The 26,422-nt window shown below is 38.7% G+C and overlaps 2 protein-coding genes across 3 annotated transcripts; one reads left to right on the top strand and one right to left on the bottom strand.

Annotated features, from left to right (window-relative positions):
• The first annotated feature begins 1,090 nt into the window (after positions 1–1,090).
• Positions 1,091–7,472, top strand: taf12 (TAF12 RNA polymerase II, TATA box binding protein (TBP)-associated factor). 2 transcript variants are annotated; one of them, XM_088327981.1, is made up of 6 exons: positions 1,091–1,262; positions 2,731–2,846; positions 4,943–5,020; positions 5,096–5,210; positions 7,112–7,200; positions 7,297–7,472. In XM_088327981.1, the coding sequence occupies exons 2-6, from the start codon at positions 2,766–2,768 to the stop codon at positions 7,330–7,332; spliced, it is 399 nt and encodes a 132-aa protein (XP_088184107.1). In that variant the 5' UTR covers positions 1,091–1,262; positions 2,731–2,765; the 3' UTR covers positions 7,333–7,472. The 2 variants fall into 2 exon arrangements, with proteins under 2 accessions (XP_088184107.1, XP_088184106.1); XM_088327980.1 differs by having other exon boundaries at positions 1,097–1,262; positions 2,672–2,846.
• Positions 7,473–12,116: 4,644 nt separating this feature from the next.
• On the bottom strand, positions 12,117–20,215 carry LOC148372032 (ras-related protein Rab-39B-like). Its single transcript, XM_088326714.1, has 2 exons — positions 19,626–20,215; positions 12,117–15,169 (listed from the first exon to the last, which is right to left on the bottom strand). The coding sequence occupies exons 1-2, from the start codon at positions 19,841–19,843 to the stop codon at positions 14,749–14,751; spliced, it is 639 nt and encodes a 212-aa protein (XP_088182840.1). The 5' UTR covers positions 19,844–20,215; the 3' UTR covers positions 12,117–14,748.
• Between the last annotated feature and the right edge of the window lie 6,207 nt (positions 20,216–26,422).

The raw sequence follows: 26,422 nt of genomic DNA, 5'->3' as shown, positions 1-26,422 counted from the left end.
AAGTTTCCTGAAAAATACGGTACAGTGTTGAAAAATACTGAACATACACTAGTAGTCCTGGAAAAGTACAGTAAAGTACTGAAAAAAATAGTGAAAAGTACAAAAAGAATACTGAAAAATAAAGTGTACCGTAATACTGAAAAGTAATGAAAAAGAACTGAAATATATTTCAAGTAAAGACACATTCTATAAGCATGGAAAACCTACTGAAAAGTAGTGAAAAGTATGAAAAAGTACTACAAAGTAGTAAAATAGTGAAACATAGGAAAAAAAGGTCCCGAAAAGCATGAACAAGTTAAGAAAAGGTACTGAAAAATATGGATAAGTACTAAAAAATAGTCTATTATAAAGAAAAGTATGGAAAAAGTACCATTAAGTAAGCACAAGTACTAATAAGTATGGTAAAGTACTGCAAAATAGTGAAACGTGGGGGAAAAAGTACCAAAAAGGGTGAAAAGGTACTGAAAAGTATGTTTCGTTAACCATAGATTAAAGTATGGGAAATGTACCATTTAGTAAATAAAAGTACAAAAAACTATGGTAAAGTAGAGAAAAGTATGGGAAAATTACTGAACAGTATGAAATAGTAGTCAAGTCAAGTCAAGTCATTTTTATTTGTATAGCCCTTAATCACAATAAGTCTCTAAGGGCTTCACAGATTAGTACACTATGTTACACAGACTATTTTTCAGCCGACAAGAAGCTTGCTTAACCTTCTCTCTTTCTCTCATTTCTATTTCTCTTTTCTCTCCTTCCGTCCATTTCTCTTTGGATTTCTTTCTTTCTCTCTTTTTCCCTCTCTTTCACTTTTTATCGCTTTTGTTTCTCACGTTCTCTCGCTCGATATATCTCTCTTTGTCCCACCCTCTCTCTTTTTCTCTCCCCCTCTTTCTCTTATTTCTTTCTCTGTAATCTAAGAGTCCGGCCCCCGAGAGAATCTTTGTTTTATCATGTGGCCCCCGAGTTAAAATGAGTTTGACACTCCTGATCGATACTGTACACTTGTACAGTATAATTAAACCTATATTGAGCCACGTAACCACGTGTTTAGTTGTAATGATACAGCCAAGCCTACAGATGGCACTATCGGAAAACAGCTATGACCATCCCGGAAGCAGTCATCAACTCAAGAGTAACAACCCGATGTTTTTTTTTTTGCTGGCTACTTCGAAGCAACCTAACAACGATTTTTGCGCATTGATCGAATAAAATTCTCCTTCTAGCGGCACCAAAACATGGGGAAATGATGTCTGCATAGTCAGGTGAGCGTAAAATGGATTTAATAAGTGTGACGAAACGGATGAAAATGTTAGCTTGGTCGGCTAATGCGTTAGCTCTCGGCTGCTCTTGTTTTTAGCATAGCGCGTCGTCAAAGTCGAAGGATTAAACTAAATTTCTATCATTCCACTCGTGTTGTTTCCTTATTAGGTAATAATAAATCTGTTACTTAGTGGTGTGCTTTGATTTCAGTTTAATCTGATTTTGTTATTACGTGCCTACGTGTGAAAATAACTCCACACCGAAATGCAGCATAAAGCCCTGTATAAACAACATTAAATATACCATAAGAAAATACGGTAAATCCTTTCTCCCCACCCAACATACAAAATAATAAATAAAATACAATTTATTAAAAACGTTGATGTTAGAAATAACCCCGCCTCTCCAACCAACGATAATGTATATTTCCTTTTTAAAAGAAAACTAGGGCAAATATAACAAGGGGTTATACATATTTTAACCTATATTTTATTTAGATTTTGGGGAACAAATAGAATATGTTCATGATAAATAAGATTAATAACAGTGAAAACTAATATCTGATTAATTTGTTTGAGGTTATATTGTAAGATCATATTACCTTACTTGAATCGTCTTTGTCTTTTTGATAACAACGTAGAGAAACATTGTATTCAACGAGATTAGACATGGCACTCCAAGGCAAACCTGTAAAGAGTTTAAAGAAAAAGAAGATTAATAGGCAAAAGCATTTACAACATAGCGCTTAGAGCCTGGCCTAAGTCATAATAATCGTCACTTACTGAACATTTTGAGAGAATAGGTGGCAAAAACGTGTTGTAAAATATAAGAGTTCCTAAATGATGTTGGAACTGCATTATTTCTTATTCCTATGTCGAATATTAGAATGTCCCATGGTAATAAAACAGTAACAACATAATTACCTGATCATATTTTTAAGCTCTTTTAGATCAGGAGATGTGTAATGCTGATCCGTGAATTCTTTGAGATTCTTTAGGATTAAGGGTTATACAAATATGATTTCCTACACATATACAACTTGGTAACCTGTGGCACTTAATAAGGAACAAAAAAGTAACTGTTCAAAAAAGGTAATAACATAGTAAAAACGTAATAATTACCTGATCATATTTTTAAGCACTTTTAGATCAGGAGATGTGTTGTGCTGATCCGTGAATTCAGCACAAATAAATATACAAATAAATATGATTTACTACACATATACAACTGGTAACCTGTGGCATTAATAAGGAACAAAAAAGTAACTGTTCAAAAAGGTCGTCAGATCCTGATATAAATCATATTTTAGAAGTTCTTGTATGTTAAAAAGAACTGTAAACAACACACGAAAATAATGGAGATAATATCCAGTAGCTATTCCTAATATTGTGACTCTGACATCCTTTCACAGATATATGGATGCGGTTCGAATTTTGGCATAATCCCCTCTGTATCATTTTTTCCCGCAAGTCACTCAAAAGCCAAACGTTCACAAGACTGCCGGCATGGCCAACAGCACCGCCGCGGCAGTCAAAATTATCGGAGCGCCCGGTCCTGCGGGCAGGAGCAGCCCCGAGGGATCTCAGGTAACCAGGGATACATATGAAATAAGCTGCTAGGATACCATTATTTTATTCTGAGGTGAAGTGGAATATATATCAGCAAATAGAAAGCTAATCCAATGCCTTCTGAACTGTCACTACCCAGGTAAAAACTTTAACAAAATAGTAATACTTGTGTAATATTAGGGTGGTCCTTAATGGGGGTCGAAATTTTTTTTTTTTGAAATATTGGGCTCTGACCCCCCGCATATGTTCTTATATCGATAAAAACACACTGTGTGCAATTTTGAACAATTTGGATAATATTTAGAGGTAGCTCAACGACTTTGAAATTTCCCAAAATGGTAAAATTTTGGCAATTTTCGAGAAAAAACGGAAATCTTAACCCTATGTGTACGCCGTTTTAGAACATCCAATTTCAGTCCATTGCTTATAATTGTAACACAAGAAAAGTTACAAGTAACTTTGTACACTAGGTCTGATATAATGTGCGAAAAATCCTTATTTTTCATACCAAAATTTCAGAGGCCTTGAGCGACCTCTAAATATCCTTTGATTTTGATGAAACTTTGCCTAATTACGTTTTGTATATATTGGAACATATTCAAGGGGTCAGAGCATGAAATTTTAAAAGTCGAAAAATAAGGACCACCCTAGTGTAATATACATGCGTTTGATTATTCAACTTTATAGATAAATATACATTTACAGGAAAATGAAATTTGTTTTACCTTTATTATTTGAGCTGGAACCGTGGAGTATTGGGTTGATCCAGTAGGGGGGAAGAGACAGCAGACTCAAATGTTAACTGATTTTTAAATTCCGCTTGCTAGGATTGTCCTCCGCTTAGAAGATTCCCGTGCCTCAATCGTCTCCTTATTTTTAATAATAGTCCTGATCGTCCCTTGGTAACGGCCATATTTCTCCGTGAATCGTAAGAGCTTTTCATATTTCTTGGTAATCACAAACTTCGTTTACATAGTTGTCATGTTTTTGCTTCTCCTTTTAGCGTCACTGCAAGCTTTGGGACCTATAGCAAAGAAATGTAATACAAAAATACAGTAGCTTATTGCTCAAACAAAAGTTTTGGTGGAGCACACCAGATTCTGAACTGAAAAGTCAAAAGGCATTGTGGGAGATAAATCACCCAATAGCATATTGTCATGCCCACCAATAGACTAGCACTTAATGTATCGTCGGGAGGGGGAGATTCTGTACGGGAGTCGGATTTGGACACAACACTGGGAAACGAGAACGGCGCGCCGTGCTAGGGTCGTCGGCTGAAGGGGATTCCCGCAAAAAGTAGCGACGCCCCTTTTAAAAAAATATATACATTATTTATTTATTTTTTACCATTACAGGCCGCGAAGCTCTAAATCTGCAAACGTCGAACCGCGAAGTTGCGAGGTCTCACTGTATATAAGAAAATGTTGTAAGGACATTTTGACGTAACTTGCAAATTGAGGAGTGTGGGCACTTCTGTTTTAGAGTCAGATTGATGAACTAATCTTATGGTAATGGATAATCACTCAGCCTTCCACTTTAGCGTGTTTTTTATGCTCTCTCTCTGTCAATCACAAACAAATGCTTGATTGACAAACTAATGTTATGAGAGCTATACGATTCTCGACCTGAACGTGCTTCCCTAAAACAAGTTAACTACACTTTTTACGCTTTGTTCTATATCGCACACACACTTTTCTACCAAAGACTTTAAAATCTCTTCACAGGCATGTCTGGCGCTGCTTACTCCGCTCCAATGTTGTTCTCTCTGCACCTTGTAGCGTTAGGAGTAGTTGTGAGATGTAGTGCACTGGAATGTTAATTACATTTTCGAGAGAGTTTTCTGTGTTTGCCTGCTACACGTCTGTACTCTGGCTGTGGTCTCGGGACAGCTTCCTGCTTCAGTGGCTCCACTCTGGTTGCTGATCCAATCAGAAGGCGCGGCGTGGGTAGCATCCCAGACAGTAGGCAGGAGAGAGGGGGGGATGGAAAGGCTTGGTTGTATCTGAGCCTCAATAATTGCTCCGTTTAATAGATAAAAATGCCGATACAGATATCCTCAAATTGGTCAACCATGACTATTAAATGGGCTTTATCTGACAATCGCGCACTTTCAGGTGCTGAGCAAAAAGAAGCTTCAAGACCTGGTGAGAGAAATCGACCCCAACGAACAGCTTGACGAGGATGTGGAGGAGGTACGTCTCGCTTTAAACAATATGGCCCCTCCCCTGCATCCTGATATAAAAATGTTCCAAATTGAAATTTTGCAGATGCTGCTGCAGATCGCCGACGATTTCATCGAGAGCGTGGTGACGGCCGCTTGTCAGCTGGCGCGCCATCGCAAATCTAACAGCTTGGAGGTCAAAGATGTACAGTTGCACCTCGGTACGCTTATGCTTTATACCAAGAAATTGAACCGTCTTTATTGCCGTTAATAACAACATGATAAACATCGTTTACAAGGATTAAAGCTGGCTCTCCAATATTAAATGTAATATTAAGATGGAAAGGAAACATTAAATCTGTAGTGTGTGTAGGCTGGCTAAAGTTCAAAGTCAGGTTTGGGCAACATTTTGAGTCGTGGGTCACATCGAGTGAAACAATTTTGCAGAAAGGCCAGGAGAGAAAAACATTTTACATTTACATTTCTTGCATATGCGAATGTAGTTTTAAATCTTAAACCAATACCCATGGAAAAAAAGATAACATAGGCCTATCCAATTTCTCTCAATTGCATTTACGTGCACATGTTATTCTTAACACCTGTTTTTAGTACTTTTTTATACATTTTACAAAGAAGAGGGAATAAAAACGACAGTTCATTTCCTTTTTATTTTTTTGGGTCCAATCTGGGTAAAGTTAAATAGAAAATATATTTGGGGGTTTCTTTTCTGGGTTTTTAAGAACACAGTGTATTTTTGACCAAAGGACAACAAGAGGGTAGTTTTTCATTTGTTTATGAATAATACCATTTCATCCAATTTGTTTTGAAACACTCGTAATCAAGGAGAAGTGCAAATGCTATTTGATAATATGCATTAAGAATTTCAAAAATACAACAGGGGCTCATACAGAATGTTTTTTTTTTCAGGAAATTTGTCAAATATTTTGACAAAATAAATAGTAATTATAAATTAGCTTATGCAGATAAATGTGGCCGTTTTTTTTTTTTTTTTTTAATTCATTTTTTATTTCTACCATCTTCATTTGGCGGGTTGGGTTACGTCGGCTGTACGAGGTCCCAAGGCTACCGTTTGCTCATCCCTGTTGTAAGTGCATAAGGAGAATGAAAATTAGTGCATTGACATCGGCAACAGCATATTTCCCAGATTAAACTAAAGAAATAAAGTAGGAATACTTAGAGGCTAGATATTGCTGCTCACAGGAATTCAATGGTGCTGTTTGACTAGCACACTATTTTTTTAATTATCTCAGTAGTCACTGATTATTTTATACAATGAAAAGCTCCTTTGTGGAAGTTACTCACTGCCACCACCTCTGGTTCAAAGTGCAACTGCAGCCTGTGTCATTAAACAAAATATTTTATCATGCTGTATTTAGAATATTTAAAATATTTTAGAACATGTTTTTACAGCAGAATCCAAATTCATCATGAGAAATAAAGATAGAATACGGATGTACATTTTTCCAAACGCAAGCGAGATATTTTTAGAAGAGCCGATGCTGCACAGTAATTGACTTGCATACTCATTTCTTATTAGTTAAGTATTCAGTTATTTAATTCTGTACAATAAAAAATACTATTAAATTCAAATGTGTGTCCTAGAAGTTACTGCTATTAAATTTTGCTCAAAGTGCAACTGCAGTCTGTTATTTAAAAAATGTATTTCATCATATGTAGGTTTTTTTTTGTTTTTTTTAATAATAACATGCGTATTCCGGAAAACCACGTCATATTTCAGAATCGATGCACTCTACATTTTATCAATAACAAAAAAGGAAATCCTATTGTAAATGATATAGCAGCTTACGCTCGTGTCACAAACACTCATTGCTAATGCGTCTTGGGTGTTGTTGCTATCTGCTCATGCTTGTTTCTTTGCATTAATGCATATACCAAATGATGCAAATTTTGTGCTGCGTGTACAACATTCGCTAGGTTGTTATCGATGACAATAAAGACAATTTTAATGTGGACAATCCTTTATTCCATAACGACAATAAGGTGATCAACGTTTCAAGGATTTCAGTATATTTCCTTATATAGATATCTTGTTTTGTGTTTGTTTTATTTAGTTATATTGTTTATTTACTTTGCCCTCCAGAGCGTCAATGGAACATGTGGATCCCGGGTTACGGGTCGGATGAGATCCGGCCCTTTAAGAAGGCGTGCACAACCGAAGCACACAAACAGGTAACCGCAACGTTTTATCGAATGCAGAAAAAGTCATTTTTCAATAAATATATTTAATATGTACACGTATATACTGTATGTCTTCTTTCATTTCAGAGGATGGCCCTGATCCGCAAGACAACCAAAAAGTAGCAAGAACTCTGTTTTTCTTTCTTGACATAAATATTTCAGTCGATGTCTTTCTGATTTGCAGACATCATCACACACTAATGTAGTTGTTTTGTGTTTTTTTTCGTTTAACAATTTGCTGTCAATAAACATGATTGTCGGTTTGGAGTGTGACATTTTAAATCAAGACAGAGAAAATGCTTTGGAAACATATGTGCAAATGACTTCATTTTTTGAAAAGTTTTTAATGGATACAAAACTCTCCATGTCATCCTGAAGAGATTTCGTCTAATGGAGCGATAAAACTTTTTCACCACGGATACTACTGTATATTACTATTTGGTGGTAAACCCAGTTGGAAATATTTTTTTATTATTTTGCATTTTTTTCAGTATTTTCCATCTCGGTACATTTCCAAGTAGAGTTAACAAGCAAATTTTTTGAGCAATATTTGAAAATAAACCTCAAAAACTAAATGCTTATACCTTCACTGAAAAACAACAAAAATGCCTACATAATAACCAAAATTAGGTCAAAGATAAGCCAGAAGCATTGATTTGATATAATTTCCTGGGTTAGTTGTACCAAAAATACCTGTTGTTTCTTTCGCTGTTTCCTTCTCTAGCTACTCATGTTAGACACTTGGCTAAATGCTTTGGCTCACGGTTAATTGTTATCGTTAGCTGCTCCTGCTTTGTTTTTCAGTGCCACTTTTTTTCACTGTTTCCTTCTCTGGCCTCTCGTGTCATCCACTTGGCAGCATGATATTATCCCTAGCTGCTTTTTTTAATTGATAGCTACTTCTGCTTCATCCTTCAGTGTCACTGCCTTCAGCAGCCATTGGCTCTTTTCTGCCGCTCAGGGTCTATCTAGCCTGCTTTGTAATTCAGCAAACCAGGAAGTAAGCTTGGGTACTTGTCCAATTGGTATGTTTGGGCTCTTGTTTTTTTTTTAGATGCAAAATATTTAGTTCCCTTCTAAGGTACAATAACCTCCAACTGTGGATTTTTACACTGTCACTTTAAATCAGAGGTCAGGACCCCTTTGTAACCCAAATAGCCATAAGGGCGAAAATATTATCAAGATCAAAGCCAGGAGAGAAAGCTTACCACGTGTTGTGAGTCATCATTTTATTCATATTTAGTTTCTTTTGTCTTTTATTAGCATATTTGGTATTGGAGTAATCCAAAAGTAATTCAAAGTAATCAAGTTAAAGTAACCATACCCAAACCTGCATATAATCAACCATCATATATTTGAAAAAAATGAATCGGAAAAAGGCTGGCAGAGGTAAGAAAAGCTAGCGCTCGACTAATGTGCGTTTCATTGATGATCCGGGTGTCTTTTCAGGCTCCAAAGTGCCATTGAAGCGCTCGTCCGGACGATTATTTACGGTGAGGGGGGAACGTGTCCTGGGGGCCAAATTAACGTTGCAGGGGCCTCGTTTGTCACAGCGACACTAATTGCTTTGATGACTTGTTGGCATTGCTCGCTGTCGATATCCCGCCGCGCTCCGATATGCTCGTCGCCAATTAGCCAAAATATGGACACGGTGTCCTTCAATTGATATTTGTTAGTGTGTCTCAGTGGTTCAATATCTTTACACGATACCAGGAGTGGGCAACTATTTGGAGAGGCGGGCCGCAATAGGGTAAAAAAAGTTGGGCCGAGAGTCTTTGAGACGGATCCAACTTTTTCACGTATGGATGAATATACATGCAGACATTTACATGTTATAAATGTCTTTTAAAAAGATTAGTGTTATCAAACTAGTAATATATAAAAGGTCTCTGATTCAAGCACTACATTTAAGATTTATTTTTGGAGTATTACCGTTTTTGTATTTTGTAGTATTTCTCTTGTATTTTTGTACAATTACTGTCGTTTTAGTTTTGTAGTATTTCTGCAGTAGTCTTTTTCGAATATTTCCACAACAGTTTTTTTTGCATTTCCACAGTAAAGTTTTGAATATTTGTAATTTTTTTGTAGAATTGCTGTCATTGGATTTTTGTATTATTAGTATTTTTGTAGTATATCTTATCTCATTAGCTGCACCGCTTATCCTCAGTAGGGTCGCGGGGGTGCTGGAGCCCGTCCCAGCAATCATCGGGCAGTGGGCAGGGGACACCCTGAACTGGTTGCCAGCCAATCGCTCGCCCATTCACACCTAGGGACAATTTGGACCGGCCAATCCACCTGAAATTCATGTCTTTGGAATGTGGGAGGAAACTGGAGTGCCCGGAGGAAACCCACGCAAGCACGGGGAGAACATACAAACTCCGCACAGTAAGTCCGGTGGCCTGATTTGAACCCACACAGGAGGTTCCCAAGACCTTAGAACTGTGCCGCACACTCGCTAACCACTGCGCCGCCATGCTGCCCTTTTGTAGTATTTGTATTGTGAAATTCCTCTAGTAGTATACTCCAGGGGTTAGCACATTCGCCTAGCACAAGAAAAGTCTCCAGTTCGAAACCAGATGGATACATTGGCCTGAAGAGGGATGAGCGCCACCAAGCTGTACTTGCTCAAGACACATCACAGGAAATGGTGCTGCTATGATCCCTGTGGTAAGGGAATCTAGACACACACGCGCACACACACACACACACACACTCCTTTTAAATTTTAGTATTACTGTGGTGATTTTTTGCAGTACTTCTGTAGAAGTCTTTTTGAAGTTTTTCCAAAGTACTATTTTTGTAGTATTTCCATAGTAGTATTTTTGTAATATTATTGCGGTTGTATTTTTGAAGTATTTCTGTTATAATATTTCTGTAGGAGTATTTTGGTATTATACTATAATAATTACAGTATTAATGTTGTAGCATTTATATAGTGTTTCATTTTTCTTTTCAGAAAGAAAAATCCAATTTTAGGTCACGAAATGTTATATCTAGTTTTGTAGTAATCTGGTAGTATTTCTGTAGTAGTATTTTTGTTGTAGACACACACAGGGACCATTGGGATAAAGTTGACACACAAAGTTAGCCGCATGTGGCCACATGGGCCGTAGATTGACGACCCCTGCACTATACCAATGTGAAAAAAAAAACTTCTGCAGACTAGTGATGGAAATTACTGTATGGCTCTTTTTATACAACTGGTTCAATCAGCTCCGCTCACTAATGAGTCGGCTCTTTCTTCTGATTGGGTCTGTTGCTTTAAATCGATGTTTTACCAGTGATACCGTAACTTACGCAAAAAAAGAATAAATACAATTTAAAAAAATGTATAATTCTACTCTAATAGCCTCTACCTTTTCATTTAAACTTATAACTTTTTTAAACAGGGCAACTTTTTAAAAAAAATCAACACAGAATCCCTGGAAGAAAAGCAAATGATTGCCATCAATTTCAAAATAAAAGAACGTTCCGCTTAACAATTCAACCTCTGACCATTTTAGACTGAAACTACACAGAACCCGTGAAAAACATGCAACTAAAATAATTTAGAACACGTAATATCATTCAAAGGGATCCTAATTTGTCTCTTTATATTTCATTATGATTCTTTTTGTCCTTCGTACAGCACTCTCATAGACGAGACCGAGCCTACTGACCAATCACGAACGCCTTTAATGGAAAAAAACAAAGAGAGGATAAACAGTGTCTCGAAGAGAGCCAGCTCCTGATAGGTGGGGAGCCAGATCCCTTCCCTGACTTCAAAGAGCTGGCTGATAGAGCAGTTATGTTTGCAAATGACACATGACGATTGCAGAGAATGATTTCAAGTTTTTTGCTTAAGATCTATGTCTGAGGTGCTAACGAAACGGGCCTAATGATAGCAGCACATTAGCGGGATAACTTTTTTCTACTTCAAATTATTAATTGTTTTGGTCTCTTCAAAGTGACAGTGTGTAATAATTCACTGCTAGATGCTGTAGCTTAAAATGGACCTTAAACATTTGAACAAGACGCACTGCACTGCAGGAACCTGAAGGAAAAATCCAGAATCCATGTTTTTTCTACATGAACATGGTTTAATTCCTGCCAGTGACAACAAAATACTGAGCCTGCTGGATACACCCGAAGCAGCTGGAAGAGCCATGAGCTGAAGTTTGTCAGAGCTCAATAGCTGCTATCGGGCGAACAAATGGTGGAAAAAAAGTCAAAGATGACTGAATTATAGAATTCGGATACGTTTGCTTGAGTGAGTAGCCGTGGAAGGGGGGATGGCCGGATCTGCGAAGTAAATAAAAAGAAAAGAGAAAAGAATAAAAAAGGGAAAGAAGAAAAAGAAACATGGGAAAGTAAGGAAAAGGGAAGAAAATGAAAAGGGGCAGAAATAAAGACAAATACAAGAAAAAAGGGGTAAAATATAAGAAAAGGGGGGAAATAAAATAGAAAGAAAGGGAAAAGGACAATAAGAGTAAAAGGAAGATGAAAAAGGGGAAAAATGAAAAACGCAAAAAAAGAAAAAAATGGTCATTTCTAATAGTAAAAATGTGAAAAACAGGGGAAGAAAGAAAAAAACGCAAAATAAGAAAAAAAATTGAGAAAGAACTGAGAAAAGGAGACTAAAAGGACAAAAGGGAAAACAGGAAGGAAAAGAAGAAAGTGTAGAAAGAGGATTACATTTTCCTTGAATTTTTTCCCCTGTCAATTTTCTGCTTTTGCTGTGTTCTGTTTAAAATACAAATCATAGTACAACTGTAGTGTACTTTCAGGCAAATTGTGGTTATTATTTTTAATTTATTCAAAATACTTCTTTCGTTTTCATGATCTGGATGGTGGGGAAAAAAGGTAAAAAGGGGGAAAACAGAAACATAAAGTACAAATTTTAAAAAATGAAGGGAAACAAGGGGGGATATGAAAAATGTCCTTTATTTTCTCTTAACATTCTGCTTTTGCTGTGTTATGCATGAAATTATAACAAAACCGTACATACGGGCAAATTTTGGTTGTTTTTCAATTTATTAGAAAGGTTTCTTTTTCTCTTCTGATCTGCCGCCCCCCAGCCACAGCATTTCTTGATGTCTGTTTTGGCCAGATTTGGTAGAATCCTCCATTAAGAAAAAAAAAGGAAAAGAAAAATAGGGAAGAAAATAGAAAGCAGAAGAAAGAGGAAAAGAGAGAGATAATTGCCACGAAAAAGAATGAAAAAAGGAATGCAAAAAGAAGAAAAAGGGATAAAAAGATCAATAAAATAAAAATGTACAACAAATGAATAAAAAAAGAGAAAAAAGACAAAAGAAGCAAAAAGAGAAAAAGGGAAAAAAATAAGAAAAAAAGTAGGATAAAAAGGAAAAAGACAAAAAATAATATAAAATGAAAAAATTGAAAAAGTAAAACAGCAAAAAAAGGCAAAAAAAAAGGAGAAAAAGAGATGAGAGGACAAATGGGGAAAAAATAAGATATGAATATGAAAATAAGATGGGGGAAAAGAAAAAAGAAAAGGGGGAAAGGAGAAAAAGGACCAAAAATAATTGGAAAAATACAAATGTAAAGAAAAAAATATGGGAGGGTGGAAACACTAATATTTTCTGTGATTTTTATTCCCTTAAAATTTTGCTTTTGCCGTGTTCTGCGTGAAATACAAACTATAATACAGATCTACCTTAAAAGAGCTGTATGGGATTTGAAACACAGTTTCTCTCAGCCATCATCTCCTGGCTTAAAGTCATGTTTGCAGCCTTGGTCAGTTCATTCATGATGTGTGAGCAAGTACATGCATTTCTCACACGCTCGAATAAACGTTTTTTTTTTTTTTTTTGGAGAGGTTTGGGTTGGTGTTTGGATTCTACTTGAACCGAGCTTTTTCTTACTTTCAAAATTGTAATGCTACACAAACAGATACATACAGCGGGACCTCGCTAGTTCACGGTTCCACGTTCGCGGGTTCAGAGCATCGCAGGTCTAAAAAATAATAATAATTAAATATAATATTTTTTTTTTTTAAATAAATATATATTTTTTTTAAAAGCATTTTTGAAGGGGCGTCGCTACTTCGCGGATTTTCACTTTTCGCGGGCGGTTTCGGTCCCCATTAACCGCGATAACCGAGGGCTTACTGTATTTTAAAAAACCCTGCAGGGAGGATGACCCCCTCAGCCCCCGTTTCTCAAACCCCATGTTTTCCGCCTCAGACAGCTTATCTATCTGCAACCTCAGTGGAAATGTTTAAATCTAAGCTTGAAACACACTTCTACTCTATAGCATATGAATAACCTATACTTTTCTTGGACAATATCTCTGTATTATTTGTGATTACAATATCCTTTGCTGTCTGGTAATCCTGAAAGGGGGATGCCACATGTGCGGTCCCTTATCAAGGTATCTTCATTTTTCTCAAGTTGAGATTTTTGAGTTTTTCCTTGCCCTCGTGTTGGTTCCAGATCAGGGGATGGTGTATTAATAGTCTGAAAAAATAGTCTGTGTAATAACACGTGAAGCCCTTTGAGACTATTTGTGATTAAGGGCTATACAAATAAAAATGACTTGACTTGAAATGAAAAATCAGAAGAAATAGGAAAAGAGATAATTGCCATGAAAAAGAATGAAAAAAAGGAATTCCAAAAGAAGAAAACCGGATAAAAAGATCAATAAAATAAAAATGTACAACAAATAAATAATAAAACAGAAAAAAGAAAAAAACAAGCAAAAAGAGAAAAGGGGACAAAAGGAAAAAAAACAAAAATTTAAAAAAGTAGGATGAAAAAATTACCAAAAATAATATAAAATAAAAAAAATTGAAAAAGTAAAACAAGCAAAAAAGGCAAAAGAAAAAAGAGAAAAAGATTATGGGACAAATGGGGAAAAGGACGAAAAGAAAATGGGGGAAAAAGAAAAAGGGGAGAGGAGAAAAAGGACAAAACATGATTGAAAAAATATAAATGTAAAGAAAAAAATGTGGGAGTGTGGAAACACTAACATTTTCTGTGATTTTTATTCCCTTAACATTTTGCTTTTGCCGTGTTCTGCGTGAAATACCAACTATAATACAGATCTACCTTAGAGGAGCTGTTTGGGAGTTTGTTTTTCTGAGCGGTCATCTACTGGCTTAAAGTTTTGTTTGCAGCCTTAGTCAGCTCATTCATGATGTGCGTGCAAGTACATGCATTTCTCACACACTCGAATAAACGTTTTTTTAATTTTTGGGGAGGTTTGGGTTGGTGTTTGGATTCTACTTGAACCGGGCTTTTTCTTACTTTCAAAATTTGAATGCTACATAAACAGATACAAATTTTAAAAAACCCTCAGCATGACCCCTCAGCCCCCGTTTCTCAAACCCCATGTGTTCCGCCTCGGACAGCTTATCTAAAAGTAAGATATAAATTTGACACTGAGGAAAATAAAGAATAAGTCTCTTTGAACTCAATTAGGCCTTGTTAACACACACTTAAAAAATAAAATATCAGACTTTCAACTTGAATTTTGGTTCATATTTCCACTGTATTCACAATCTTTCTTTCTTTTTCCTGATCTGGACAGCAGCGCCACCTAGCCACAGCATTTCTTCTTTTTCCCACGATCGGGTAGCGTGGCCCCTGGCCCCGTCACGGCACACTTGACGCCGTCCCAGCCCTCGTGCATCTCCACCTCGCCGTCCGCCAGACCCCGGTAGATTCGGCGGGCCAGGATCTCGAAAAGCCGGTCTACGTTTTTACCCGACTTGGCGGAGGCCTCCACGTAGGGGGCGCCGAGAGCGACGGCCATTTTCTCGGCCTCCTCGCGGCTGACGGCTCGCTCGGCGTGCCGGTCGCTTTTGTGGCCCGCCAGGACGAAGAGGAGACGCTGGGGCAGCACGTGCTCAAGCACCTCGGCGTGCCAGTCGCGCAGGCGCAGGAAGGAGGCCCGGTTGGTCAGGTCGAAGACCAGCACGCCCCCTGCTGAGTTGCGGTAGTAGGAGCGTGTCACCGACCTGGAAAATCACATCAGATGCTCCATACCGGGGGTCTCAAAGTCGTGGCCCCCGCCTTAATATGAAAGTTAAAAGACACTCCCCTACTTACGACCATTCCACTTACAAAAAACGCTGGATACAAACATTTTTTGGGGGATGTGGAAAAATATCCGGACATTGCTGTAAGTTAGATTTTGTATTGTGCGCACATTTTTCCGAGTACAGGACATTACTGTAGTGCAGGGGTCGGCAACCAGTGGCACGCGAGCGCGCGGCAAAATAATAATGATTATTTTGTTAAAGTGTGCATTTTTACCTGAAATTTAGACATTTTCAGTCGCGCGTCATGTTTACGGTAGTGTGCCTCCTCCTCTGCTTCGTGTGTGTTTGCCCGACCCCTCGCAGAGAGATATCCGTGTTTTAACCCAGCCAACAAAACACACGCGCGCGATAAATGAACGGATCATGACGGCTCCTCTAGCGAAAACATCTCATTCTTTCTAGCCAGTGTGGACAGATGACTGGGGCTTTGTGCAAAAAAATGACGATGCTGTTTTGTGCATTATCCCTCGAGAGCGTTTTACCTCGCACAGCAAGGGTTAAACGTCGTAACGAGCAAATCATGAACATGAATTCAAGGATGAGTCTGACAAGGCGGAGACATGACAACGCACCGGACCGTGAAAACCTTTTGTCACTGCTAAAAACACCAACACTAAAGCAAGCTATCACATTGTTCACTGCATAGCAAAGCACAGAAAACCATTTACTGACGGCGATTATTTTAAAGAAGCGTCTGCGTGTGCGCGTGCCTTCTGCTTTGCTGCTGTTATTTAAAGTTTTGATATTTTCTGCAACAAGATATCATTGATGAATGGTATGGTAGCTGACCATATCACATGTTTTTGATTGTAGTTCATTGTTGATGAAGAATGGTGGATTCTGGTTAATTCTTCTAGTAAAAAGTTGAAGTCATGGATGGCTACAGGCCTTTCCACTTGTTTTTCACATTCATTTTTTAGTTGAGTGAAAAACAAGAATAGTGGAAGATAAATTGGTCAGTTATACGATTTTAATGTATATCCATGTTTTATATTTGGACTGGTGTAAAATTACATCTCTTTTGGATATAAAACACAGTGAAAAAACACACTGGCACACTGATTTACAAGGAAATTTGAAAGTGGCACTCCACACCAAAAAGGTTGCTGACCACTGCTGTAGTGCTTCTTTCCGCAGCCCCGAAGAAGAAATCCGGCTTCTTCTTCCTAGTTTGTGTGTAAACATTCCATATATATGGTTGGTGTAAAGTGTAAAGAAGAGGCGAGCCATTTCTTTTGACAACAAAAGTGGAATAGGAAAGCTTGATGCGGTTGAGAAAACGCTTATTTTCGGCCACTTTCTGCCTAACTCTTGAAGCTCATCTTCCAAAAGTAAGTTAAACTTAATGTTATGTACCGTATTTTCCGCACTATAAGGCGCACCGGGTTATAGGGCGCACCCCGAAAAAATAGTTTTTTGTCCTATTTTTGACATATATAAGACGCACCGGATTATAAGGCGCTACAATGGGAACGTGGACAAAACAGTCAGATGATTCAGTCCAACTTATTACCCCCTTAACATTCCGAAAGCTTGCAAAGACGCAAATACGTGTCGAGAACACGTGCGAATGCGGTGTCCGTAAGATGTCACTCAAATGCATCGTTCCATCATTCGGAAGGTTAAAGTCTTGGGATTCAAGAAATGATAACCATTCCTTCGTATCTATTTTCTTTTTCGCTCGCAACTTTACTGTGCATATGACAATAAACACTTGGAATTGAGTTTAATTTAAAAACTTCATTCCATCGATTATCTGCACCGCTTATCACAGAAACATCGAGTTCAGTCTGAAACAAGACAATATAAAACCGGGAATAGCTCACCGAAGTCATTGTGTTCATAATAATGTGCAGGCAATGTCCTCTTATATCCGTGAGGGTAGTAAATCCAGGAGAATACAATATTTACAAATACAGAATAGAAAAAAATGCTTTCTCTATGCCATCGGCCACATGCTATACACATTCATCTTTTTCGGCCAATTGCAGGCTTTGTTTCGCTGTTTAAGCCAATGGAAGCCTGTACATTATAAAAAGAATCCGCCTCTTGACCTCCGAATAACTTTAGCCAATAGTGATCGATTCAACTGATGATTGACACATCTTTTTCGGCCAATTGCAGGCTTTGTTTGCCGTTTGAGCCAATGGCAGTCTGTAAATGATAAAAAGGATCCGCCTCTTGACCTCCGAATAACTTTAGCCAATAGTGATCGATTCAACTGATGATTGACACATTGGTTAGCCAATGAAACGCCGGTAAATAAATCCCACCATCCACCGCGTACTACTTGGCGTTCGGGGGAAAATCGAGTCGGCGGCTGCAAGTTAGTTGGAAAACTTAATGTTGATCCATAAATAAGGCGCATTGTATTATAAGGCGCATGGTCAGCTTTTGAAAAAAATAAAGGCTTTTAGGTGCGCCTTATAGTGCGGAAAATACGGTATCTTTATAGAGCATATTATTTTATGATATGTTTATTTTTTGGTAAAAAACAATACTGGTTGGGCAGCACGGCGGCGCAGTGATTAGCGCATGTGCGGCACAGTTCAAGTCATGGGACCTCCTGCGTGGGTTCAAATCCAGCTCCAGACTTCCTGTGCGGAGTTTGTATGTTCTCCCCGTGCTTGCGTGGGTTTCCTCCGGGCACTCCGGTTTCCTCCCACATTCCAAAAACATGCATTTCAGGTGAATTGGCCGGTCCAAATCGTCCCTAGGTGTGAATGAGCGAGTGAGTTGTCCGTTCCTGTGTGCCCTGCGATTGGCTGGCAACCAGTTCAGGGTGTCCCCTGCCCACTGCCCAATGATTGCTGGGATGGGCTCCAGCACCCCCGCGACCCAACTGAGGAAAAGCGGTGAAGCTAATGAGATGAGACAATATAGGTTACTTATACAAACCTTAAACATACGTATACAAGCCTTTAACACACAAAATATAGCACTGAAGCTACTTGCAAACAAATTAAACTTACGAACAATCGTCCGTCTCTTTCGTAACTAGGGCAGCGTCTGTATGTATTATTTGACCATTAAATGTTGCTGTCTTAAGCCAGGCAGCCGAAAGCGAGTGTTAAAACGCACAAGGAAGAATGAAAACTATGGAGGCTCAAAGTGAGCCAAAAGAACCAATTTTCTTCTCATTTTTTTGCCCAGCCTTTCCCAATGGTTTTGGTTTTTCGGCCACCCGCAGAAGCAAGATGCCGCGCAACTATGACAGCCAACTCTAGGTGAGGCTGATGTTATGTCAAACAAAAATTTCTCAACCTACGAATTAAAAAGAAGCCACGTTTGTATGATATTTCATGTAATTTTTGCTAAGTATTCAAACCTCCTGTTGCCCTTGGGTCAAAATGATTGACCACTTTTTTGTAAAAAAAAAAAAAAGAAAAAAAAAGAAAAGTACCATACATGATATTGTTTTTTTAACTTTAAACTTTGTGACTTTTCTAAGATTGGTCCAAAGGGTAGAAAAAAATGACATGTTGTTTTATTATTCATATTTCCATGTCCACTGTATAAAATGGTACAGTAAGCTTCAGAAAATGTAAGATTTCTTTCTAGCACTTTCAGAATGAACATGTGGTGTGACCAAGCTTTACCAATCAAATTTTAGGAATCGCATCACCACTTTAAAGAATTCAAAACAGATAGCTTTTAAAAATGTACCGTTTTAAACAGGAAATTTAAATCGTTCAAATGTTGAAAACATCAAAAATATACCTCGCTTTAACATTGCAATTGTAAAATTGTAAACTTACAACTAAAGCTGTTTCCAGGGCTTGAACAGTAGCTAGAGCGGTTAGCTTTCATTGCTTTCTTGCTAGCACTTTTGGATTAGCCCTGTCATGTGACCTAGCAGAGCCAATTAAATATTACCGGAATAAAACGTGAAAATCTATCTTTAGAAAAAAAAGATTCAATAAACAATTTTAATATAAGAGGTTATTTTGGATCCTTAATTTTGAGTTTTTTTTTTATAAAAAAAAACAATCTATAGTCGAGTCAGTTTACATGTACCGGTACGTGGTTGCCTTAACCGACACGAGTGTTAGGGGGACCCCGTTGCTGACTCCTGTGGTGTGGCTTGGGCAAGTACAGCCTGATAAGGCCCATTGGCAATATTTGGGAAATGCGGGAAAAACTGTATGCAAATAAAAAGGTTATTATTTACTTTATTATTAAATCTGCACATTTTTTTTCAAATATTATGATTTTATTTTCTGAAAAAAAGAGGGAAATCTAGTGATCGCCATTTGTGATTTTAAAAAAATAAATTAAAAATATGAATTTCATGATGGAGTTCCTTTCGGGTGCATTGTTTGAGTTATGATGATGATTCAGCAAAAAAAGGTTGAATTCGGTTGAGACTCACCTAAAACGTTCTTGTCCAGCGGTGTCCCAGAACTGCAACTTAAGTCGAACTCCAGGCTCCACCTCCAGGAAGTGAACGTAGAAGTCCACGCCCACCGTCTCATCAATGCTCTCCAGGAAGTTTCCCTCCGTGTAGCGCTTCAAAAGTGACGACTTTCCCACCGTCGATTCGCCCAACATAATAATTCGGAACTGGTACTGCCACTGGCCCGTTTCCATTGCCCAAAAAGTCTAAATGTTGACCAACTGTCGTCGTGGAGCTTCTTCCCGTTCGCTCCTTAAAACTCATTTGCTTGTTCACACATGGGAGAAGCGGAGGCGTGCCTCTACGTGAGAAGTGGGCGGGGCTAAACCGCATGCTAGTTTAATTAGCGGTGATGATTTGATTTAAATGGATGTATTTGCTTTTTAATTTGCAAGCACTTTAAAAATGCAGGCGCCTGAATTGCATTGAGGCTTTATAGGTCATCTATGGGAGCGGCAAAATCGCACTACTCAAATAGTTTGACATTTGTATTTAAGGGACAGTGTGTAACACAGGGTGTCTCAAAAATGTACTTACTCTTAGAATGACGAGAAAACCTTTATTATTATTATTTATGAACATAGAGTAAGTGAAATAGCATAGAATACATGAGACAAATGTAATTGAAGAATCATATTCACAAATGTTCAAAGTGATGACCATTATTGTCCAGACAACGCTGATAACGCGCACCAAGGGATTCGCAAACGTCGCGAAACATGTCATTAGGAATATCACGACATTGTCTTTCAATTTCCAATTTCAATGCATCAATTGTCCTTGGTTTGTTGCCATAAACGTGGTCTTTTAAGTATACCCACAAAAAAAAGTCCATGGGTGAATATGCTTGGCTGTTAAGATGGTTGTTCAAATCTCACATTGTGTTTGCTGTTAAACATCATATCGACTAGCGGTCCTAAACCTAGACTTTGAAAAAGCCTTTGATCGAGTCTCGCACCAATACCTCTTCAGGGTATTGCAAAAATGTGGTTTCCCCCAAAAATACATCAATTGGGTAGGACTGCTATACCGAGACATCTACAGCAAATTCATGATTAACGGGAATTTATCGGAAGCAATCGAGATCAACTGCGGTGTACGTCAAGGTTGCCCTATGTCTCCCCTTCTCTATGTTCTTTGCATTGAACCTTTGGCACAAATGTTAAGAAAAGATAGATTTGTCGAAGGCATCAATATCCCAGGAAGTGGGGGACAAATTACCAAGTGTGTTTTGTACATGGATGATTTTAATATTTTGTGTACTGACCGCGCATCTGTTGAAAGAGCCCTTGACTTGACTGACCTGTTTGGGAGGGCGTCTGGCTCAAGGCTAAATAGAGAAAAATCGCAAGTGAAGTTTTATGGAATGTGGAAAGAGACAGAAAAGGCAGGACTCCCGCTGACGGTGTTAAAGACAGACCAGAAAATCCTAGGGGTAAAATTCAATGTGGATGGAGGAGGCGAGACCAACTGGGATGACGTGACAAGGAAAGTTAAGCAAAAACTTGTTTTTTGGTCACTAAGAAAACTGACAATAGAGGGGAAGGTCCTAATCATCAAAGCGATCATCCTCCCAATGCTTTTGTCAATCAGTTTAATTTTTATGCCTAAAAGAAACGTGCTGTTACAAATGGACCGAGCCATCTTTCGCTTTGTCTGGGGCTCAAAGTGGGAAAGGATAAAAAGAGATACAATGAAAAAGAAAAAGGAAAAAGGGGGGAAAGGAGTGCCTGACCTCCAGCTTTTCCTGGGAAGCAAATATGTCTCTCTCCACTTCCAAAACGCTGTGGGCCCACCCAACAACCCGAAAAGTCAAGCAATGACCCGTTTTTGGATGGGCTCATATTTGCGGAAGCTAAAGCTTGTACCAAACAATCGTTTGATTCCAGTTTCGTTTAACTTGCCACCAACACATCTCTTTATTCGGGCTTTTTTGAAGAAGTTTGATTTGGAAACACAAGAATGTCACACTTTACAAAACCACAGGGCCCTTATTGCTATTGTGCAAGAGCGAGCTACAGTAAGCCCTGTGCGGGGGCTTGCGTTTGGCGATTCCACAACGGTTTGGAGCAACGTCAATCATCCTGCCCTCCCAAACAGACTACGAGACTTGTCATGGATGGTGGCTCATGAAGTTCTCCCAGTCAGAGCTGTAATGCACCACCGAGGAATGTCAGCGACTTCGACGTGCCCTCGACCTGGCTGTGGCGCCCAGGAGTCGGTGAGGCACCTTTTTTGTGAGTGCAGCGCTGCCAAGGTCTTGTGGACAATGGCCGAACAACTAGGAAAGTTCCCGGACTTGCCAGCAGGAGAGGTCCCTGATGCACAGTACGTGCTTTACGGGGTGAGTCGGTCGAGGAGACATCGGAACGACTTTGCCAGGGACTGGCTCACTCTCGCCGCCATCAAGGACGCCATCTGGACCTCCAGAAACCTGCTGGTATGGAGGTGCAGGCAGATCCCCCCCGTGGCTGTGCTCCAAATGGCTGCAGATACCATACAATCTGCGAGCGGCGGGCCTAGGACGCAGCCATAAAGAAGACTCGTCTGTACCCACCCGGAGGGGGGAGCCGGAGCTACGCTGTGGGAGTCCCGGCAGCAACGGCCTGGGTTGTGGAACCCAGAAGGGAGAGGACCCACGCAGAAGGGAAAGGACCCACACAGAGGACTGGAAGAATGCTGCTTGGGAGGGTGGGATGGCAGAGCTATGCCCTTGCACAATAGTATTGCCTTTTACACGCTGGTTAACTACTGTTAAAAGAAAATAACTCTGAAATTGTTTAATTGATGTTGGAAATGTCAGGAAAAAATGTTAAAACGTCATATCGTCACGTCATATTGTCAAATATAAAAAAAATTGTGAATATGCTTGATGGCTGTGTTTTGCTGCTGTTGGTGTCGGTGGATTTGTTCAGACCGAGGACAATCGACTTTGGCCTGGACGGATCTATTGACACTAACAAAGATGTTATATAATGAAATTGTGAATATGTTTGATTTTCGAGAAGGTTTGTTCAAACCTCACTTTGTGTTTGCTGTTAAAAACGTAATATTGGAATATAATATTGTGAATGTGCTTAATTGCTGTTGAGATTGTCATGATTGTTTTCTGTTTTTAGTGTCAATAAATTTGTTCAAACCAAAAAAAAAAAAAAAAAAAAAAAATCATATTGAAACATTGTGTTTGCTGTTAAAAACGTCATATTGGAATATAATATTGTGAATGTGCTTAATTGCTGTTGAGATTGTCATGATTGTTTTCTGTTATTAGTGTCAATAAATTTGTTCAAACCAAACCAAAAATATTGAAATATAATATTGTGATTGCTGTTGAGATTGTCAAGAGGGGTTGTTCAAACCTCGCACTGTTTGTTTTCTGTTATTAGTGTCAATAAAAAAAAAGGGAGTACATTTTTTGAGACACCCTGTATTAAGTGCCTTCTAGTGGTTAAAAAAAATCCCTTTATACAGTGAAAAAAACATTGATTTGAATACTAGGCTTATATACTGGACTGTCTCAGAAAATTAGAATATTGTGATAAAGTTCTTTATTTTCTGTAATGCAATTAAAAAAACAAAAATGTCATACATTCTGGATTCATTACACATCAACTGAACTATTTCAAGCCTTTTATTATTTGAATATTGCTGATTTTGGCTTACAGCTGAAAAAAACTCAAAAATCCTATCTCAAAATATTAGAATACTTCCTCAGACCAAGTAAAAAAAACAATTTTATAACAGCAAAACTAAATCAAACATTTGAAAATGTCCATTGATGCACTCAGTACTTGGTTGGGAATCCTTTTGCACGGATTACTGCATCAAGCCGGCGTGGCATGGAGGCAATCAGCCTGTGGCATTGCTGAGGTCTTATTGATGCCCAGGATGCTTCGATAGCGGCCTTCAGCTCATTTGCATTTGTAGGTCTGGTGTCTTTCATCTTCTTCTTAACTATACCCCACAAATTCTCGATGGGGTTCAGGTCAGGGGAATTAGCAGGCCAATCAAGGACAGTGATGCCATGGTCAGTGCACCAGTTACTGGTGGTTTTGGCACTGTGGGCAGGTGCCAGATCATGCTGGAAAATGAAATCCTCATCTCCATAGAGCTTTTCAGCAGATGGAAGCATGTAGTGCTCTAAAATCTCTTGGTACACAGTTGCATTTACTCTGGACTTGATGAAACACAGTGGACCAACACCAGCAGCTGACATGGCTCCCCAAACCATTGCTGACTGTGGGAACTTCACACTGGATTTCAAGCAACTTGGATTTTGCTCTTCTCCAGCCTTTCTCCAGACTCTGGCGCCTTGACTTCCAAATGAAATGCAAAACTTGCTTTCGTCTGAAAAGAGGACTTTGGACCACTCTGCAACTGTCCAGTGCTTCTTCTCCATAGCCCAAGTCAGACGCTTCTTCCGTTGTCTTGAGTTCAGAAGTGGCTTGACCATGGGAATACGGCTATTGTAGCCCATTTCCCGGACACGTCTGTGAACTGTGGCTTTTGATACCTGGACTCCAGCTTCAGCCCACTGTCTTTGAAGCTCCCCCAAATTCTGGAAGCGGCTCTTCTTCACAATTTTGTTAAGGCTGCGGTCATCTCTCTTGGTTGTGCAGCGTTTCCGGCCACATTTTTCCCTTCCAACAGACTTTTTGTGGATATGCTTTGAAACTGCACTCTGTGAACAGCCTGCTCTTTGAGAAATTTCTTTTTGTGTCTTACCCTCCTGATGGAGGGTATCAATGATGGTCCTCTGGACAGCAGTAAGATCAGCAGTCTTCCCCATACTTGTGATTTAGTTTACTGAACCAAGCTGAGTGTTTTTAAGTCTCAGGAAACCTCGCAAGGTGTTTCGAGTTAATTAGATGATTCAGGTGATTAGTTGAATAGCCTACTTGTATACTTTTTCATGATATTCTAATATTTTGAGATAGGATTTTTAAGTTTTCTTAAGCTGTAAGCCAAATTCAGCAATATTCAAATAATAAAAGGCTTGAAATAGTTCAGTTGATGTGTAATGAATCCAGAATGTATGACATTTTGTTTTTTTTAATTGCATTACAGAAAATAAAGAACTTTATCACAATATTCTAATTTTCTGAGACAGTCCAGTATGTATACTAATGTTAATTTACAGAAAAATCACGAGTCGAGAAATTTGTATTTCTCTTATACAGTGGAATTTTTACTTAAGTTAGCGCCATGTTTGTCCAGCAGAAGGATTGACAGGTCAAGCTAGAGCGCATTATGTCTGTCTCACGTATTTCCCACAGATTTTCAAAAGCAAATGTCATTGGATCAGTTTTTCAAAAAACGTGAGATAAAAAACACATCTGAGGACCAGTAAACAAAAGGTCCAATTAAAAGGTAAATTGACATTATTATTGTTTTTTTTAACATTTTGCATTTTTTGTGTTTATTATGTGGTAATCTAATTCTAACATGTATTTGTTTTAATGTGATGATGCTCTTTTATGATTAATATACACACACATTATATATATATATATATATATATATATATATATATATTATATATGGGCAGCACGGCGGCGCAGTGGTTAGCGCTTGTGCGGCACAGTTCATGTCATGGGAACCTGTCATGGGTTCAAATCCAGCTCCAGACTTCCTGTGCGGAGTTTGTATGTTCTCCCCGTGCTTGCGTGGGTTTCCTCCGGGCACTCCGGTTTCCTCCCACATTCCAAAAACATGCATTTCAGGTGAATTGGCCGGTCCAAATTGTCCCTAGGTGTGAATGAGCGAATTAGTTGTCTGTCCCTGTGTTTAACAGCCCTGCGATTGGCTGGCAACCAGTTCAGGGTGTCCCCTGCCCACTGCCCGGAGATGGCTGTGATGGGTTCCAGCCCCCCCGCGACCCTAATGAGGATAAGCGGTACGGCTAATGAGATGAGATGAGATATATACATATATATATACCTGTATATATATACTTTTATGGGGTTTGGAAAGGATTAGAGCATTTATTTTCAAAAGGCATTTCTACTAATGTTTCAGGTTACAAAGCTACACCCAGTACAAATTTATAAGTAGAGGTACCACTATATAAACAGGTTCTACTAAGGAAAACGGAATATTACAAACGTTTTGAAAAATTATGTTTTTTGGATAAACAGAGAAAAAGCAAAGAAACAATGCCACAGCTTATCTTTGGCCCTGCGCCCTCAACTGACTTGACACTTTTCACATGAGTATAGTTTATCAAAATATTTGTATGTTGTAAAGTATATTTTGACTGAAGTGTAGTCCCAAATTAAACATAAATGAATGTATCGCTGGATTACTCGTATATAACTAAAAATATTTGTAAATTAATCATTAACTCATCATAGTAATGGTATTTATTCAAGAAAGCCATGCTCAACTGTCATAAATTAAATAAAATACTGTAATCGTGCTAATCTACTAGTGATCCCAAGAGCCAAGAAGAAATCCGCAGGTTCGAGAACATTCTCTGTTCGGGCCCCGATGCTGTAGGATGCTCTGCCCTCAGAGATTCGATCTGCAACCTCAGGGGAACCGTTTAAATCGAGGCTTCAAACACACTTAGATTCTATAGCTTATGAATGACCTATACATGTCTGTTTTGCAACATCCACTGCAGCCTTGTCATCCTGGAAGGGGGATTACTTCATGTGTGGCCTCTTAGTTCATTTTCCTCATGCTGAGGTTTGAGTTTTTCCTTGCCTGCATGCCTGGTTCAGATCAGGGGATGGCGTAATGGTAGTCTGTACAGCCCTTTGAGACTTCTT

The sequence above is a fragment of the Urocampus carinirostris genome, chromosome 2, assembly GCF_059441175.1.
Source record: "Urocampus carinirostris isolate Australia breed hairy pipefish chromosome 2, RoL_Ucar_1.0, whole genome shotgun sequence".
NCBI lineage: Eukaryota > Metazoa > Chordata > Actinopteri > Syngnathiformes > Syngnathidae > Urocampus > Urocampus carinirostris.
The sequence above is the reverse complement of the archived record's forward strand: the minus strand, read 5'-3'. Positions and strand labels throughout refer to the sequence as shown.

Excerpts from the sequence above, each read along its gene's own strand:
- taf12 (XM_088327981.1), top strand. The coding sequence starts at position 2,766 with ATGGCCAACAGCACCGCCGCGGCAGTCAAAATTATCGGAGCGCCCGGT. Across the intron at positions 2,847-4,942 it reads GCAGCCCCGAGGGATCTCAG|GTGCTGAGCAAAAAGAAGCT; the intron begins GTAACCAGGGAT and ends GCGCACTTTCAG. Across the intron at positions 7,201-7,296 it reads CAACCGAAGCACACAAACAG|AGGATGGCCCTGATCCGCAA; the intron begins GTAACCGCAACG and ends CTTTCATTTCAG.
- LOC148372032 (XM_088326714.1), bottom strand. The coding sequence starts at position 19,843 with ATGGAAACGGGCCAGTGGCAGTACCAGTTCCGAATTATTATGTTGGGC. Across the intron at positions 15,170-19,625 it reads GCTGGACAAGAACGTTTTAG|GTCGGTGACACGCTCCTACT; the intron begins GTGAGTCTCAAC and ends GTGATTTTCCAG.